Here is a 17,166-nt window from a genome sequence, read left to right on the forward strand (position 1 = left end):
AACAGCAGCGAGGGCATCACTACCTCAGCCAAACAGGTGAACAATCCTGACTCTGAATGTACATGCTACTGATAAGCAATTGTTTTCTTAGACTTACTCAAACGTAAGTGCTTAACAGTTTTAAAAGTGGCATATTAATATGATTTGGCTGTGTCCTCCACCCAAAATCTTACCTTGAATTGTAATCCCCATAGCCCCCACACGTCCAGGGTAGAACCAGGTGGAGGAGATTGGAACGAGGGGGCAGTTTCCCCATGCTGTTCTCATGATAGTGAGTGGGTCTCCGAGATCTGATGGCTTTGTAAGTGTCCGACATTTCCCCTGCTGGTAGTCACTCCAACTTGCTGCCCTGTATGGGAGGTGCCTGTTTCTCCCTTGCCAACCACATGGTTCTAAGTTTCCTGAGGCCTCCCCAGCAGTGCGGAACTTTGAGTCAGTTAAACTTCTTTCCTTTTAAAATTACCCCATCTGAGGTATTTCCTTATAGCAATATGAGAATGGACTAGTACCCATATCATTATATAGTAAAAGAGTTATGCTCTCAGGGTAACTAAGCAGCACGATAGCATCCCCAGAATTCCACTATCAGCTATGAAACAACAGCAGAAATAATGGTAGCCTTTCAGTCTCTACCTACAAAACTGTGTTTGGATTAAAATGTTAATGTACACTGTATTTTATGTATTTTACGTGAGAAAAACATTAGAATTGAGGAACGAAGAAACAGGCTTTTTAGAGATGAAGAGACACTCTGCTGGATGACCTTTTTGTTCGTTTGTTTGTTTTGAGGCGGAGGCTGGCTGTTGCCCAGGCTGGAGTGCAGTGGCGCAATCTAGGCTCACAGCCGACTCCGCCTCCTGGGTTCAAGCGATTGTCTTGCCTCAGCCTCCCGAGTAGCTGGGACTACAGGCGCGTGCCACCACGCCCAGCTAAGTTTCGTCTTTTTAGTAGAGACAGAGCTACATCATGTTGGCCAGGATGGTTTCTGTCTCTTGACCTTGTGATGATTTGCTCACCTCGGCCTCCCAAAGTGCTGGGATTACTGGCTTGAGCCACCGCATCCGGCTCTGGATGATTTTTTTGTTTGTTTGTTTGTTTTTAAGACAAAGTTTCGCTCTTGTTGCCCCGGCTGGAGTGAAATGCCGCGATCTCGGCTCACCACAACCTCTGCCCACCACAACCTCTGCCTTCTGGGTTCCGGTAATTCTCCTACCTCAGCCTCCTGAGTAGCTGAGATTAAGGCATGAGCCACCACGCTCAGCTAATTTCGGATTTAGCAGAGACGAGGTTTCTTCATGTTGGTCAGGCTTGACTCAAACTCCCAACCTCAGGTGATCCACCTGCCTTGGTCTCCCAAAGTGCTGGATTACAGGTGTGAGCCACTGCCCCTGTCCTCTGGATGACTTTGAAAAGTATTTCCTCTTGACTCATCTGGCTCATTAACCATTTTTTTTCTTTTTGTTTTACAAGTCTCTCTTTGATTTTATAAAGTGACATCATTTTTTTCTGTTATGAATGCACACTGTTCTAGCCCTTCAATGAGCCCACCAGTTATTTTTACCATGTTGTCTACAGACACTTTCTGCATTGTAAACATCATCACTATTGTGACAATCACCTTGCATCAGAGCTAGGCTGCTTTACCTTAGCTGACCATCAGTCAATGAATGAACAATAGAAACCCCATTATTGATGTTAAAAACTTCCATAATATCCACTTCCAGACTGCTGACAAACCCTGAAGGTATATTTTTCGCACACGTGAGGGGGATAGACATCATTTTTCTCACTGGGCATACTCAGTTCTGGAGAGTCATCGTATTATTCATTACCATCACTGAACATAGTCACAGGCCAGAGTTTGTGTCAGGCAAGTACCCTTTGTCTTTAGTCGCTGAGTTCCAAGCATTGATATCGGCATATATAGCAACCTTCAGGCTAAACTTTTTTTTTTTTTGAGACGGAGTTTCGCTGTTGTTACCCAGGCTGGAGTGCAATGGCGCGATCTTGGCTCACCGCAACCTCTGCCTACTGGGTTCAGGCAATTCTCCTGCCTCAGCCTACTGAATAGCTGGGATTACATGCACTCGCCACCATGCCCAGCTAATTTTTTGTATTTTTAGTGGAGACGGGGGTTTCACCATGATGACCAGGATAGTCTCTATCTCTTGACCTTGTGATCCACCCGCCTCGGCCTCCCAAAGTGCTGGGATTACAGGCTTCCATATCCACAACTCACCTCTGTTTACTGCAGCTAGCATGCTGCAGTGATGCTGAGCTTTGTCACCCAGGTGGTAAGCTTGGTCCCAATAGGTAGTTTTTCAGCCCTTGCCTTCCTTCCCCTCTCCCTTCCTCCAGTAGTCCCCAGTGCCTCTTGTACCCATCTTTTGGTCCATATGTACCCAATGTTTAGCTCCCACTTATAAGTGAGAACACGTGTATTTGGTTTTCTGTTCCTGTGTTAATTCATTTAGGATTGTGGCCTCTGCTGCATCCATGATGCTGCAAAGGACATGATTTAATTCTTTTTAATAGCTGCATAGGATTCCATGGTGTATATATACCATATTTCCTTTATATAATCCACTGTTGGTGGGCATCTAGGTTGATTCCATGTCCTTGCTGTTATGATTAATACTATGCATCTGCCTTTTGACTGCAGCATGTAATATAAGATAAGGTGTGGCATTATCCACTTGTGCCGGCATATTTATTATTATTATTATTGTACTTCAGTTTCTGGAATACATGTGCAGAACATGCAGAATTGTTGCATAGGTACATACATGGCAAGGTTGTTTATTGCCTCCATCTCCCCCACTCCATCACCTATATCTGGCATTTCTCCCCATGTTTTTCCTCCCCAACCTCCCCACCCACCACTGTCCTACCCCTAGGCCCCTCAACAGACCCTGTGTGTGATGCTTCCCTCCCTGTATCCTTGTGTTTTCATTGTTGAGCACCTGTCTAGGAGTGAGAACATGTGGTGTTTGATTTTCTGTTATTGTGTCAATTTACTGAGAATGATGGTTTCCAGGTTTATCCATGTCCCTACAAAGGACACAAACTCATCTTTTTTATGGCTGCATAGTATTCCACGGTATATATGTGCTACATTTTCCTTGTTCAGTCTATCATTGATGGACATTTGGGTTGGTTCCAGGTCTTTGCTATTGTGAACAGTGTCGTGATGAGCATGTGTGTGCATGTATCTTTATAATAGAATGATTTATAGTCTTTTGGGTATGTACCCAGTAACGGGATTGCTGGGTCAAATGACATTTCTATTTCTAGATCCTTGAGGAATCTCCACACTGTCTTCCACAATGGTTGAACTAATTTACACTCCCACCAACAGTGTAAAAGCATTCCTATTTCTCCACATCCTCTCCAACATCTGTTGTCTCCAGATTTCTTAATGATTGCCATTCTAACTGGCATGAGATGGCATCTCAATGTGGTTTTGATTTGCATTCCTCTGATAAGCAGTAACGATGAGCATTTTTTTCTGGCTTCATATATGTCTTCTTTTGAAAAGTATCTGTTCATATGCTTTTGAATGGGGTTATCCACTTTTGAATGGGGTTGTTTTTTCTTGTAAATCTGCTTTAGTTTTTTGTGGATTCTGGATATTAGCCCTTTGTCAGATGGGTAGATTGCAAAAATTGTTTCCCATTCTGTTGGTTGCCGGTTCACTCTAGTGATTGTTTCTTTTGCTGTGCAGAAGCTCTGGAGTTTAATTAGATCCCATTTGTCTATTTTGGCTTTTGTTGCCATTGCTTTTAGTGTTTTAGTCATGAAGTCCTTGCCTATGCCTATGTCCTGAATGGTTTTGCATGGGTTTTCTTTTAGGGTTTTTATGGTGTTAGGTCTTATGTTTAAGTCTTTAATCCATCTGGAGTTATTTTTAGTGTAAGGTGTCAGGAAGGGGTCCAGTTTTTGCTTTTTGCACATGTGTGCCAGCATATGGGTGCTTAAAAGGTTTTTGGAGCATTTTAGATGTAGGATTTTTACAATGAGGATTCTCTACCTGTACTTATCTCCCACTTCTCTGTACATACTCAACTATCAAATTTATATGTATATTCCAGACTTCTCTGAACCTGACTTTTAAGCAGGCTTTTTGAAAAAAAAAAAAAAAAAAAAAAACAACTGCCAAACCACATCCATCATGTTCTGTTTGTGTTCTTGTCTATTTTTCCCAAGATTTATGAATTTGTAGGCACCAGTTTCCTTCCGTTCTTTTTCCATTGTAAATGCAAAAAGTCACAGACATTTGTGTCAGACTCTGTGCACCCGATCTTCATTCAAAATGTCTCTAATTTAATTTTGGAGTGAAAGTGCAGTGACTGGAATTTAAGTTTCTGTTTCAAGTAGAATTATGGAATGATGAAAACAAAGTAAAAAGCAAGGGTCAAATTTCGTGTCAAGGAACACTTCAGTTTTAGACACATTGAATTTAAGGTGAGAGTAAGATGTTGAAGCCGAAAAGATAGAGATGTGACATGATATCTTAGAAAGAAAAATTAGAGGCAACCCAAAGGTGAAAAGGTACAGATATTTCTTCTAATATTGGTAGTAAAAGCTTTATAAGAAAGAGATAAAAATGATATCTGGAGCACAATTTTTAACAGTATACCAATGATCCCATGTACACAGAATTACAAAAAAGAAATACCCAAGGCTCTCTAGCTTTCTCTCTAAATGAATTAAATAAAAATATAAATACTATGTATCATTTTAATGAAATCTCCAGAATATTGTGAAACATATACAGGATATGAATGTGTTGTTTTCAGTGGGACCATTTTAAAACCTCACTAATACAAAGGAAACAGATTTAAATTAGAGAATTAAACTTATTGTAAAAATTAGCATGTTTTTCCCCCCAGGGAGGCATAGTGATCAAAGTTATTGTTATATTTTTACTTTTAAATTTTATTTAGTGATAATTCGAATTTCACAGTGAAATTTTTCACACTGTTTAAAATCTTACAAATCAAACTGATTGTTCATTTGCAGCTGAGCCCTATACAAAAACTCATTGAATCATTTACTGATTGAACTGCTAAAAATGTTGCACTTGGCTTTATATTTGTGGGGTCTCCAGGTGTCTCTTGTCAGGAAAAGCACTGTTAGTAATTGTAAACTGTGATTATTAATCTTATCAATCCAAGGACAAATCAACCATTCTATCATAGATCAAAGCTCTTTTTTCTTTCCAAGTGGCAGGTGTGCTAGGAATCCTTTATTTGTTATAAGCAAATGTAGCTTTGTATGTTCCTGCTCAACACAAACAGTATAAAATAAACACATTATATCCATTTACATTTCATGTAATACTAAATACATACAAAAGAATAGATGTCATATGTCTCAAAACTCTGAAGCACAATATTAAATTGTACATTAAACCCATCATTTAACATAAGAATTCCAGCATTACTGAAGCCTTTGAAACAAACTGTCTTTCTACAGAATTCCACCCACTACTTTGCCTGAATATTTTTGGAATGTTCAGATTCTCTTTATATTTAAGAAAAACAGGAGTTTGTTTTTACTTGGTTCACTTGTCAGAAATAAAATATCAAAAACAGATTTGAATGGATTGCTGTCTTTCCATGTTAGAGAAGTGAGGATATCCATGTCCCTATCACCATTTAACCTTTTCTAGGATCTAAGCTCTGATAATCTTCTGTGTCTAACTTGATTGATTGTTTTTGTAATGTAGTTGCCTTTAGCGACAAACACCATACTAGGTTTTAAAATCAATTATCTAAGTTTATATTATTTAATATTTGTCATTAACCATATGGTGAATAACAGATATTATCTTCATTTCATAAATTAGACTTTATGTGCTTAGGAAATTCAAGTAATTTGGCCAAGGTTCAACAGTTGGTAAATAGTAGATCTGCGATTTGAATCCAATACTCATTTAGTTCAACTCTTATATTCTTTCTACTGCCATGCACATAGCACATAGCTTTTAACATAAAGATGTGATCATAAATTTGTTTATGGTCCATTTTCAAGGGTTTACATTTAAGATCAGCAGTCTCAACTTAGATAATGATTTTTTTATGTTAACATTTAAATTCATGGAATAAAGTTTAATAAGTATTGATACATTTCTCAATAAATGAGGTAATTGGTTATTTCTTATTTGGCACATTATCTTCAAATTAGCCTTTTCCAATATTAAATGTGACACTGCAAATTTTAGAACAATTAACATTTTTGGAGATAACAAATTATCCTTTGAAGTACAGATATGCCCATGTATTTATTATGTTCAAATATATTTTTATAAAAATGTAGTCAAACCCAAGGAAATTTTAAAATATGATATAAGAAAAGATAAAAATTAAGTTGAAGGCCTAGCTATGTTTCTTGATAACTCTGAATGGCTGAAAAAGATAGAAAACTAGTAACTCTGCATTTATATGTGTTTTATTCATTTATTTTATATTTTTGAAAAAAATAATAACTACCATTTTTGAGTGCCTTTGTACTGGGAACTTTTTTGTGAAACACATCATCCTTGGTATTATTAAATTACCTTTATCCTTTAAAGATTCCCATTAGGCAAGTATTTTATTATTATTATTTAATGATGAGAAAATTAACTTCCACCAAATCTCACAGCCTAAAAGGAGTATAACCAGAATTCAGTCCTAGGTCTCTGTGGCTGGGAAAGCTACATTTACCTACAGAACAAACTTCTGGAAATTTGGTACCAGGGAAACCTAGATGGGGGGACAGGAACGGGGTCTCAGGCTTTAGTGCTGCCACTGACTACCCATGTGCCATAGGCAGACCCTCTGAGTTTACTGACAAGAGTGGAAAGGTGACATAGTCATCGAAATCTGATCTCATTTAAACATAACTTTTTTGACATTTACTCTTTCTCCACAGATCAGTAATTTGGCAATTGCATTTTCACCAACCATCTTTCTGTTGTAACGTTTATTCTTTAAAATATCTTAAAACGCTAACATGTGCTTACTATAGTAAACGTACATAATAGAAACACACTCAGTAAAGAAAATAAACATGCCCCTCAATATTATGACTCAGGAGGAATGACTACCAATTGCTCACAACTTACGAAAAGTAATACGTAGGAGGTATATAAGTCTATATGATCCCAAGTGTATGACAGTCTGGGAAAGGCAAAACTAGAGATAGTAAAAAGAGCAATAGTTATCAGTGGTTGGGGAGAGGAAGAGTTAAGTAGGCAGAGAATGGAATATTTTTGGGATTGTTAGAAACTACTCTTTATGATACTGTCTTTTGGATATAGGTCATTATATGAGCCCAAACCCATAGAATGTACCACACCAAGAGTGATTCCCAACGTAAACTACAGACTTGGGTGATGATGATGTGTCAAGGTAATCATAATCAACTTGACATATTAGGTTCATCTAATATAACAAACATACCACTCTGTGGTAAATGTTGATAATGGCAGAGGCTTTTTATTTATGGGGAAAGGCATCCATGAGAAATCTTTATCATTTCTGGTTAATCTTGCTGTGAACCTCAAATAAACATTCTTTCTTCAAAAAGTTAAATATCAAACAGACAATAGAACAAAATGTATCTGATATTAGAAAGTTTTGTCAGGAGGAGAGAGATCTAAGACAGCCATCTAGCAGTAGCTCAGGGTTGCAGCTCCCAGTGAAGGCACAGGGAGTGAGTGAATGCCATATGCACAAGTTTTAAAAGTTGAATTGATCAAGCAGAAGAAAGGAAATCAGAGGTCGAAGACCAATTCAATGAAATAAATCAAGAAGACAAGATTAGAGAAAAAAGGATAAAAAGGAATGAGCAAAGTCTCCAAGAAATATGGGACTATGTGAAAAGACCTAATCTACGTTTGATAGGTGTACCTGAATGTGACAAAGAGAATGAATCCAAGCTGGAAAATACTCTTCAGGATATTTTTCAGGAAAACTTTTCCAATCTAGCAAGGCAGGACAGTATTCAAAAGATATTCCTCAAGAAGAGCAACCCCAAGGCACATAATCATCAGATTCACCAGGGTTGAAATGAAGGGGAAAATGCTAAGGGCAGCCAGAGAGAAAGGTCAGGTTACCCACAAAGAAAAGCCTGTCAGACTTATAGCAGATCTCTCAGCAGAAACCCTACAAGCCCGAAGAGAGTGGGGGCCAATATTCAACATCCTTAAAAAAAGAACTTTCAACCCAGAATTTCATGTCCAGCAAAACTAAGCTTCACAAGATAAGAAAAAATAAAATCTTTTGTGAACAAGCAAGTACTCAGAGATTTCTTCACCACCAGGCCTGCTTTACAAGAGCTTCTGAAAGAAGCACTGCACATAGAAAGGAACAACCAGTATCAGCCTTTCCAAAAATATACCAAAAGGTAAAGAGCATCAATATAATGAAGAATTTACATCAACTAATGGGCAAAACAGCCAGCTAACACCAAATGGCAATATTAAATTTACATATATTATTATTAATAGTAAATTTAAATCAACTAAATCCCCTATCAAAAGACACAGACAGGCAAATTGGATAAAAAGCCAAAACCCATCAGTATGCTGCATCCAGATCCATCTCACATGCAAGGATTCATAAAGACTCAAAGGGATGGAGGAAGATTTGCCAACCAAATGGAGAGCAAAAATAAATAAATAAATAAAAAACAGGAATTGCAATTCTTGTCTCTGATAAAATAGACTGTAAAGCAACAAAGATCAAAAGAGGCAAAGAAGGACATGATATAATGGTAAAATGATCAATGCAACAAGAACAGCTAGGGATCCTAAATATATACGCACCCAATCCAGGAGCACCCAGATACATAAGACAAGTTCGTAATGACTTCTAAAGAGACTTAGACTCCCATTAATAGTGGGAGACTTTAACATCATATTGTCAATATTAGACAGATCAACGAGACAGAAAATTAACAATGATATCCAGGACTTGAACTCAGACTCAGAAGAAGTAAACTTAATAAACATTTATAGAACTCTCCACCCCAAATACACAAAACATACATTCTTTTTAGTACCACATCACACCTACTCTAAAAGTGACTAGATAATTGGAAGTAAATCACTCCTCAGCAATTGCATAGTATTTCACAGGTTTAAATGAAATAGTTGTTGGCTGATTGTTTGCTATTTTCCTCCCTTATTCCTTCCTGTCTCCATTGTTAAGCACAATTATTGGCATAAAAGAGGTTTTCAATACCCATTTTTAGACTGCATTCTAGCCTGGGCAATAAAGTAAGACTCCCGTTCTCTCTCCCTCTTTCTCTTCCTTTTTTTTTCTCTCTTTCATTCTTTTTCTTCTTTCTTTCTCTTTCTTTTTTTCTCTCTTTTTCCCAAAAAAAGGGAAGTTTTATCAGAAAGTTTATTCTCATCTACCAATATTTTCACAACAGAATAATGATGTAAAGTTTTATCACTAATAAACTGTGGAATTTTGGAGGGTAGGTATACCAGATGTCACATCAATGATCCACAGACAGTACACTTAGGAGGTGATGTGAGTCTTCCATTAGCGGTGACTTCCTAATCTAACAATCATTGTTCTAAAATTAATCCTAATGAAATAATAAAGAATGAGTGTTTTTAAGGTTTGAGATACACATTGCATAGTATGTCCTCAAATGTAATTGTATCAATTTATATTTCAACATTAAAGGATATAAAGCATCTACTTTATACTACCTCCTCTACCATTGTGATAATTAATTTAGCTTTTAAACATGTGAATTTGATACCATAAAATTTATAGCAGCCATTTGTCAAAGGCCACTCCAATGCTATAATTAAATTCTTTTTTGCAGGCAACATTTATTTCCTTTCTTGAGGAATACTCCAAGGGAACATCTGTTTGTACTTCAACTTGACCAGTGTAGGCTATATAGTTTCCTTAATTCCTTTAGTTAAGCCATAATACAGATATGTGATACAAATGGATTTCTGGGGCCTTGATTACTATGCTGCTTTGTTCTTGCAGTAACTGTAGAGTTCTACTTCATTTTTTTTTTTTGAGGTGGAATTTCACTCTGTCACCCAATCTGGAGTGCAGTGGTGCTATGTGGGCTCTCTGCAACTTCTGCCTCCGAAGTTCAAGTGATTCTCCTGACTTAGCCTCCAGAATAGCTGGGATTACAGGCACATACCACTATGCCTGGTATTTTTATTAGAGACAGAGTTTCACCATGTTGGTCAGGCTGGTCTCAAACTCCTGACCTCGTGATCTGCCTGCCTCAGCCTCCCAAAGTGCTGGGATTACAGGTGTGAGCCATTGTGCCCTGCCGAGTTCTACTCTCTTTTTATTTCCACTAAAAGTGCTTTCTTTCCAGTAGGATTCTGTGAAGCAAAGCAGTTTAGGCCAAATGCAAATGCAATTTGTTCACAGTTTATACATTTAAACCATTGGTCCATTGAACCAAACTAATATGCATATCTGGATTTTTCCACATTTTTCTTTCTCCTTGTATTAGTATATCACAACATTACAAGGTAATTTAAGAAAAATTGAGTGAAAACAACACAAAAGAAATATAAAACAAGAAGTCAGATAAGAAGCATTGAAACCATATCATGTATAACAGGATTGGCTTTCAGGTTAGCAAGAGAAATAGTAAAGGACAAAACAGCCTACAAACTTAAAAAAATCTGTAGGAATAACATCTAATTAATGTTATTCCTTAGCCTCCCGAATAGCTGGGATTACAGGCACATACCACTAACATCTAACATTTTTTAAAATATGAAAGAAAGGACAATACTCTTTGCCATGTCCGGTCTCCTGACACTCCGTTTTCCTCACTGTGAAGAAGAAACACTTGTGTGATGAAGTCAGATCCTAGAACACCCATGGTGCCCAAGTTTATTAGTCTCACCAAGGGATAATCTTCACATATCCCTCCTAACACATTTCAAGAACCCATACAACCCGAGTCAAAGAAGGCGACTACTGTGCAAAAAGCTTCAAGACAGCCCATTGTAACTCCTCTGAGCCACAGTGCACCCTAAGTGTCCTCATGTAGAAATTCCTGAGCCATCAGCAGGGTTGGGATAATATGTGTTCAAAGTCCCTGTTCATGGTTGTGTGTTTTGTGGCATTATTTATTTGCTTATTTACTTTTTCATCAGGCTGAGGAGAAAGCTGATCCATAAACTGGTATGCATTCTTTCTTTTTTTTTTCTTTTTCTCTCTCTCTTCCTGCATTTATTTCTCTTTTCTTCTTAACCATGATGTTTAGGTAGTCTTTTTTTGTTGGTTGAAAGGTGACAAGATGTCAGTTTGTGGACTTAGTAGGAGGGAGGGGCACTTTGGTGCCTGTAAGCTAAGCCATATGCTACAGCTCAATTTCCTTGGAGGTACTTCACTGGTGTGGGGATGGGATGTCCCAGACAGAGGATAGCACCATGCTTTTCATTTAACATAAGCCATATGTGTTTCTCCCCAATGGATACTGCATGTGGAAGAATAATTCTCATTTGTGCTAAGTTTTAGACATGCCAGTTTCTTCAGCCAGAGACAGCTCTAACTCCTAACACCATAACTGGGCAAAACGATCTTGATATGGCTTAAACAATGACTAATTACTTCTACTGTATGTAGTAAAGCCAAGATCATCTAATGAGATAGACCTTCCCTTATTATTTCATTTGTGCTATGATTCCACATCTCTATTTGTTGATCATGGATTTTCAGAAGGGTGGCTAGAGGTTGTCCTTATCACATTTCTGTGTGCAACCAATGCCTGACCCACTTGCTTTCCCAGTGACCACCATGGCCTCTAATGTCCTTCTCTAAATACACTCAGGGTAAGGAGAGACAGTGATGGCTAGGCAGCTGCTGAGAAGAAAGTTCTGCCTCAATCTGTCATCATTGCCAACACTGAAATAGATGCAGCATCAAGAATGCTCAAGGTGAGACGCAATGGGAAACCACTTTCAGAAGTCAAGACTATTTTATCTCTCTCTCTATTTTTTTAGACTTTCTAATGTGTCAAATATGAAATATGTTATTCCCTGTGGCAATAAAAATATAAGCATAAGGCTTATCTCTAAGGGGCTAATGTGCAAACAGAAGATGCAGAATGCACAAAAATAAAACAAGCAAAGTGAGACTGCAATATGGAACTGGGGAGCCAAACAGGAATCTGAATATCCTGGTTGGATAAGTTCTATAGTCGTGATGACATGATGTTGTTGGATGTAAGGTGAATGGAGCAGAAATATAATCCCATTTCCTTGTGGGGAATGTTCTTATGCAACTCGGTCAATCTCAGTTCTTTGCTCCTAATGTATTTAAAGTTACCTGCTTGGAATAACCACTTTCTCCACATCTGCTCTAGTAGCCATGATCACTACAGTGACTTCATTTTGTATACTTCAAGCTTGTTTTCTCCAAATCTCCAGCCCCAGTCTGACTCTCTGCTCCCTCCTGTATACTTGATTATGCCTGCAGTTTTAAATCATAACGTTGCCCCAGTTAATCCAATAGCAATCCAACTAGAGCTGCCAGGGCTCTTAATTTCACTGGATGTGGGATGGAGCTCAGAGGTAGCTTGACTTAGGCCTGCCCTCTGGAAGAATCTTGACTTTACTTGAATAAAAGGAAGTAACTGGAATAGGGGAAGATTTAGAGAACAGAGAAAAAATGAGTTAGAGACAGTCTCTGCACTTAAAGGAGCTAAAGTCCAATTTGGTACCATGGGCATATAGGGGAGGCTGGTGTTACATGGCTTGTTCATGACTTAAACACACCCTAACACTGTAAACCACTTCAGGAGAAGGTATGAACCTAGAGAGGAAGGAGCCAGGATTTCCTTCTGAGCCTCTGAGATGCCAGTTGGAGGAGAAACGGAATAAACTGGGAAGCGCAGCCAGCACAGGAGATGGGCATGCTGTGACCCTCTTTTCCACTTCTCTAGTTCTGGGATTTTTCAGCATCATTAAATGAAAGAATGGTCAGGAATTGTAGCAGTGACCAAAACATCTATGTCCCTCCACTGCTATGGACTATGATTGTTAGATTAGTGTATATTCATTTTTGCTTCAAAATAGAAGAACTATAGTGGAATTAAAATTCAGCCTTAGTATGACTTTTTATGTGTAAACTTTCATTATGCTTTAAGATAGTGTTTTCAGATGAATGCTGAAAGCGTTTCTTGGGTTTTATAATCAGTATAAAACAGTTATATTTAAGTCAAGGAATATCTTTACATATGACCTCTGCCCATGAGCATTTGAAAACCCTGTAAATCACAAGATAGTTAACTGGTAATCCTTAACCTAATATTTGATTTTTCTTTATTTTAAATTATAGATTGGAAAGTACAGTACAAATTTTATTTATCAGTGGCCAAATCTGTAGGATTATTTTGGAGCAAAACATGTTTAGTCTTCAAGAAGTGGCTGTGGAAGGCTGGTTTATTGCATGACATCCTCTGGGGTTTGGTGGGTGCCTCCCTTCCTGCTTAAAATGTGCCAGCATCACAGGTACCCTTATTTTAGATATTTACAGATATTGCCGGAAAACACATGTGCTGTGAATTTGGTTTTGAAATTTAAAATCCTTGATAATCAACATTTGTACTCCAGTTCAAAAAATAAGCAGCAAGTCACTTTCACGTGAGTTGAGAAAGAATTCGACATCAGTCCTATAGTTCTCCAGAAACAGGAAGCTAAATCTCTCAGTACAATATCACCTTTTCTGGACCCTTCCGAAGATGCTGAATTCCTGGTTAATGGGGGCATAAATACTCCATTCTCTGTTTTATTAATATTGTTTAGGGATCATTTGGTATCAGGAAATTTATCTTGAGATGGCAACTTATGGTTTCCAGAACGCTTTCATCTCCATAGCTGCCATTTCCCAACCCCACCTGAAAATGAATTGCCTGTGTGAACTATCATACTGTTTGCTAAGGCAGATGAATCTGTTTGAGAAGCACACATAGTTTTCTGACTCAGCATCTCTCTTTTTTTCAAGAGGAGCCTCATTTCTACTTCACAGGGAGGATGAACAAACCTTTAATTAAATTACTTGAAATTTCAGTGATGGTGTTATTTTTTAAAATGATTATGCATCTGGTCTTATTTTCCCTTAACTGCTAGAATGAAATTTCACATATTTCAATGGTGTGTAGTGTAATATAATAAAGCATTTATTAGAATATATTTAATGAGGCTCTGATTGCTATGTTGCTGATGCACACAAAGTGTCCAATGCTTATGAATGACAAGAAAAGACATTGTTAAGCTTTTAATAAGGACTTTTCATTTTGTAAATCCATAGTGCCTATAATCTATAACATAGATTAACACTTTATGGCCAAAAAGTAGCATGACATTAGGAATAATACAGAGACTAGACATTTTTTCTCATTAAGAATCATAAATTTACACAATGGATATTCTCAACCAGTACCCTACACAGATGAAAGAGCTGTTTCAGATTTAACAATATTCAGGTAGGTTAAGAGTGAAAAAGTCTCTTATGCCTGTTTCTATGTTGCGTGCTCTGTCCCCATTTAATACCTGCTAGACAAGTCACAAAGGCTTCCCAGGGGATAGCAACAGATGATCTCTTTGAAGGTTTTCCTCAGTTCTTGGCTCCGGAGTGCATAAATCAGAGGATCGATGACTGAATTACACATGATCAGTATGAGATACAAGTTAAAGTGAGACATGAAGCACACACAATATGGATTCTGAGGACAAGAGATGTAGAATATTAAGTGGAGGAAGAATGGGGCCCAGCAGACAACAAAGACGCCAATCAGGATGGTCAAGGTAATCGCCCCCTTCATATTGGCACCTTGGCGGATGGCACCAGTGCCGGGGAGGACAGCAATCCTCTTAATGTGAAGCCTGGCCATCAGGAACATGTGGACATAGAGGGAAGCCATGAGAGCCAGCATGGTGAAGAACATGGTGATGAGGCAGATGATGACAGCACTACTTTCTGAGTAAATGATGAACAAAATGCCTGACACTGTGCAAGCTGCCCAGATACAACTTATGGTGATCCCAACCCGCTTAACTGTCATAATGTTATGGTACTGGAGAGCATAGAAGATAGTAAAATACCTGTCCACTGCGATTGAAAGCAGGCTGCAAATGGACGCAAGCAAGGAGCTACAGATCACCGAGTCAATGACATTATCAATATTCACTGTGAAACTCTGTGCGTCCGTATCTGTACTGTTTAATAGGGTGATGACAATGGTTTCTGATCCATTTGAAACGCTCACCAGCATATCAGCCACAGCCAGGCTGCAGATGAAAAAGTACATGGGTGAATGCAGATTCTTGTTCTTGGCTATTGCTACAATCACTAAGATATTCTCCAACAAGCTGATGACACCCAGAGTCACAAACACCTCAGGAGAGACAAAAAGTTGCTCGTAGCACCCTCCATCAGAGTAGCCTTTTCCAAGGGACTCACTGGCATTGCTGTGCAGTCTGTAGCTGCTGCGGTTCCAGAAGTGCAGAGAAGTGTGCATCCCACGGTGGGTGGAGTTCACCATGCTGGCAGGAGGATTCCAGTGTTCCCCCGAATTAACCTCCTGGGTCAGGGAGTCGCCTCAGTTATTTCCTCCAAGTCTTTTATCTGTCTGAAAGTTGTGAGGCTAAAATTGCCATGCCTCCTGTGAGTAAATGTCCCAAGTCCGGAGCTTGACGTGGAGTTTTTAGTTTCTTTTAGGTACGACTCTGATCGTCATCACTTTAAAATCTTGGGCTTCAAAATATTCATTCTCAGTTGAAAGAGTCTGCTCTTTGCTTTTTTGTTCTCACTTCTGCTTTAACTTTAATCTTAGGCATTCAAGTCTGTTCAAAATAATTTTCCTAGAAGCTGCCGTGCCATTGGGAGACGAATCTGTGCGCACATGCTCACGTCCGCTGCCTCTCGGGAAGCATCTGCTTCCAGCCTGAGCATTGCTTTGAGTGTTAGGGGCTGTAGGCGCCAGCCGCTGATTTTATGGTGTGTGGAGAGAAAAAAAACATGTTCACAGTGGCTCCTCCTCTGCTTCCTTCTGACCAATCCTAATGCAGTGGGAGTCTGTGAGACAGGATTATGTTTCAGAGAGACAAATTGCAGGGCGACACAGTGCAGAAGCTCCTAAAGTCTGAAGTCGGGAAGCAAGCCGGATAGGAGAGACTGAATTTCCCTTTCCAAGTTTTCAAGGAAAACAACTTGATCCCTAAAGGCCATTCTGTGATATCAAAACAACTTATCTTGAGGCAGCCAGGTTCATTCTTATGTAAAAGAGAGATATCCTCTGTGTGTGTGTGTGTGTGTGTGTGTGTGTGTGTGTGTGTGAGAGAGAGAGAGAGAGAGAGAGAGAGAGAGAGAGAGAGAGAGAGAGACTCAGCTTTTTGGCTGGGATACTGAATTTATTTACCCTCTTATTATTTTTTTAAATTAAGAACCCAGGCAGTAGTGCTTTAATTTAAAATACCTGAAACGCAAAGAGGATATTTAATGATACAGTTAGACATGGTATGGCTGGCTGGAAGAACTATGTAGGTAGCTATAAATTATGAATGGTTCAAAAAGGAGTTTATTTTAATGCACTAACATCTGATATTTCTCCACTGAAGAGTCTCTGTTGTAGCTGAAAAAAGGTATTTTTTATTTACAATGTTTTAAACTCATATGGCATTAATGTAACTATGCTTACTCTGAACTCAGGAAAATAATAATTAAGCTGCATTCTGTTTATTTTTAAGCAACTTTATTTAAACCTCCAGAGTTTAATGCTTTGTGAATTCAACAAATACCTTAGTAATTTTACTTATTCAAGCCAAGACTGGTGATGCTAGTTATTAACTGAAGTTTCTGAATATTTTGCTTAAGCTGGTTTGAAAGATTGTAGCAAAGTTAGTTTTCAAATTAACCAAACTCCAGATTATATGAGTTTGTAATTCTTTTTTTCTATGATTATTTTTGGTTTAGCACTCTATAGTTTGTAGCTGCTTATTTAAGGGTTAATTGTGAATCTCAGTAACTTAGGTTGGGACTGTATCCTCTTTCATTTTGTGACAGAGACAATACTAAGTATTGTTCCTGAGCATTGAGCTAAATTAACATCTTCCATCCACCTTTGGAATTGGATAGGACCTTATGACTAAATTCTAGCTGATGGCAT

The 17,166-nt window shown here is 38.3% G+C and overlaps 1 protein-coding gene and 1 long non-coding RNA gene across 4 annotated transcripts in view; one reads left to right on the forward strand and one right to left on the reverse strand.

The window, feature by feature from the left end:
- Window positions 1-17,166, forward strand: part of LOC144578885 (uncharacterized) — a 436,319-nt gene that overhangs the window by 173,971 nt on the left and 245,182 nt on the right. The window lies entirely within an intron of this gene.
- On the reverse strand, window positions 14,263-15,966 carry MC4R (melanocortin 4 receptor). Its single transcript, XM_002757291.6, has one exon. The coding sequence runs from the start codon at window positions 15,541-15,543 to the stop codon at window positions 14,545-14,547; it is 999 nt and encodes a 332-aa protein (XP_002757337.1). The 5' UTR covers window positions 15,544-15,966; the 3' UTR covers window positions 14,263-14,544.

The sequence above is a fragment of the Callithrix jacchus genome, chromosome 13, assembly GCF_049354715.1.
Source record: "Callithrix jacchus isolate 240 chromosome 13, calJac240_pri, whole genome shotgun sequence".
In the NCBI taxonomy this organism is placed as follows: domain Eukaryota; kingdom Metazoa; phylum Chordata; class Mammalia; order Primates; family Cebidae; genus Callithrix; species Callithrix jacchus.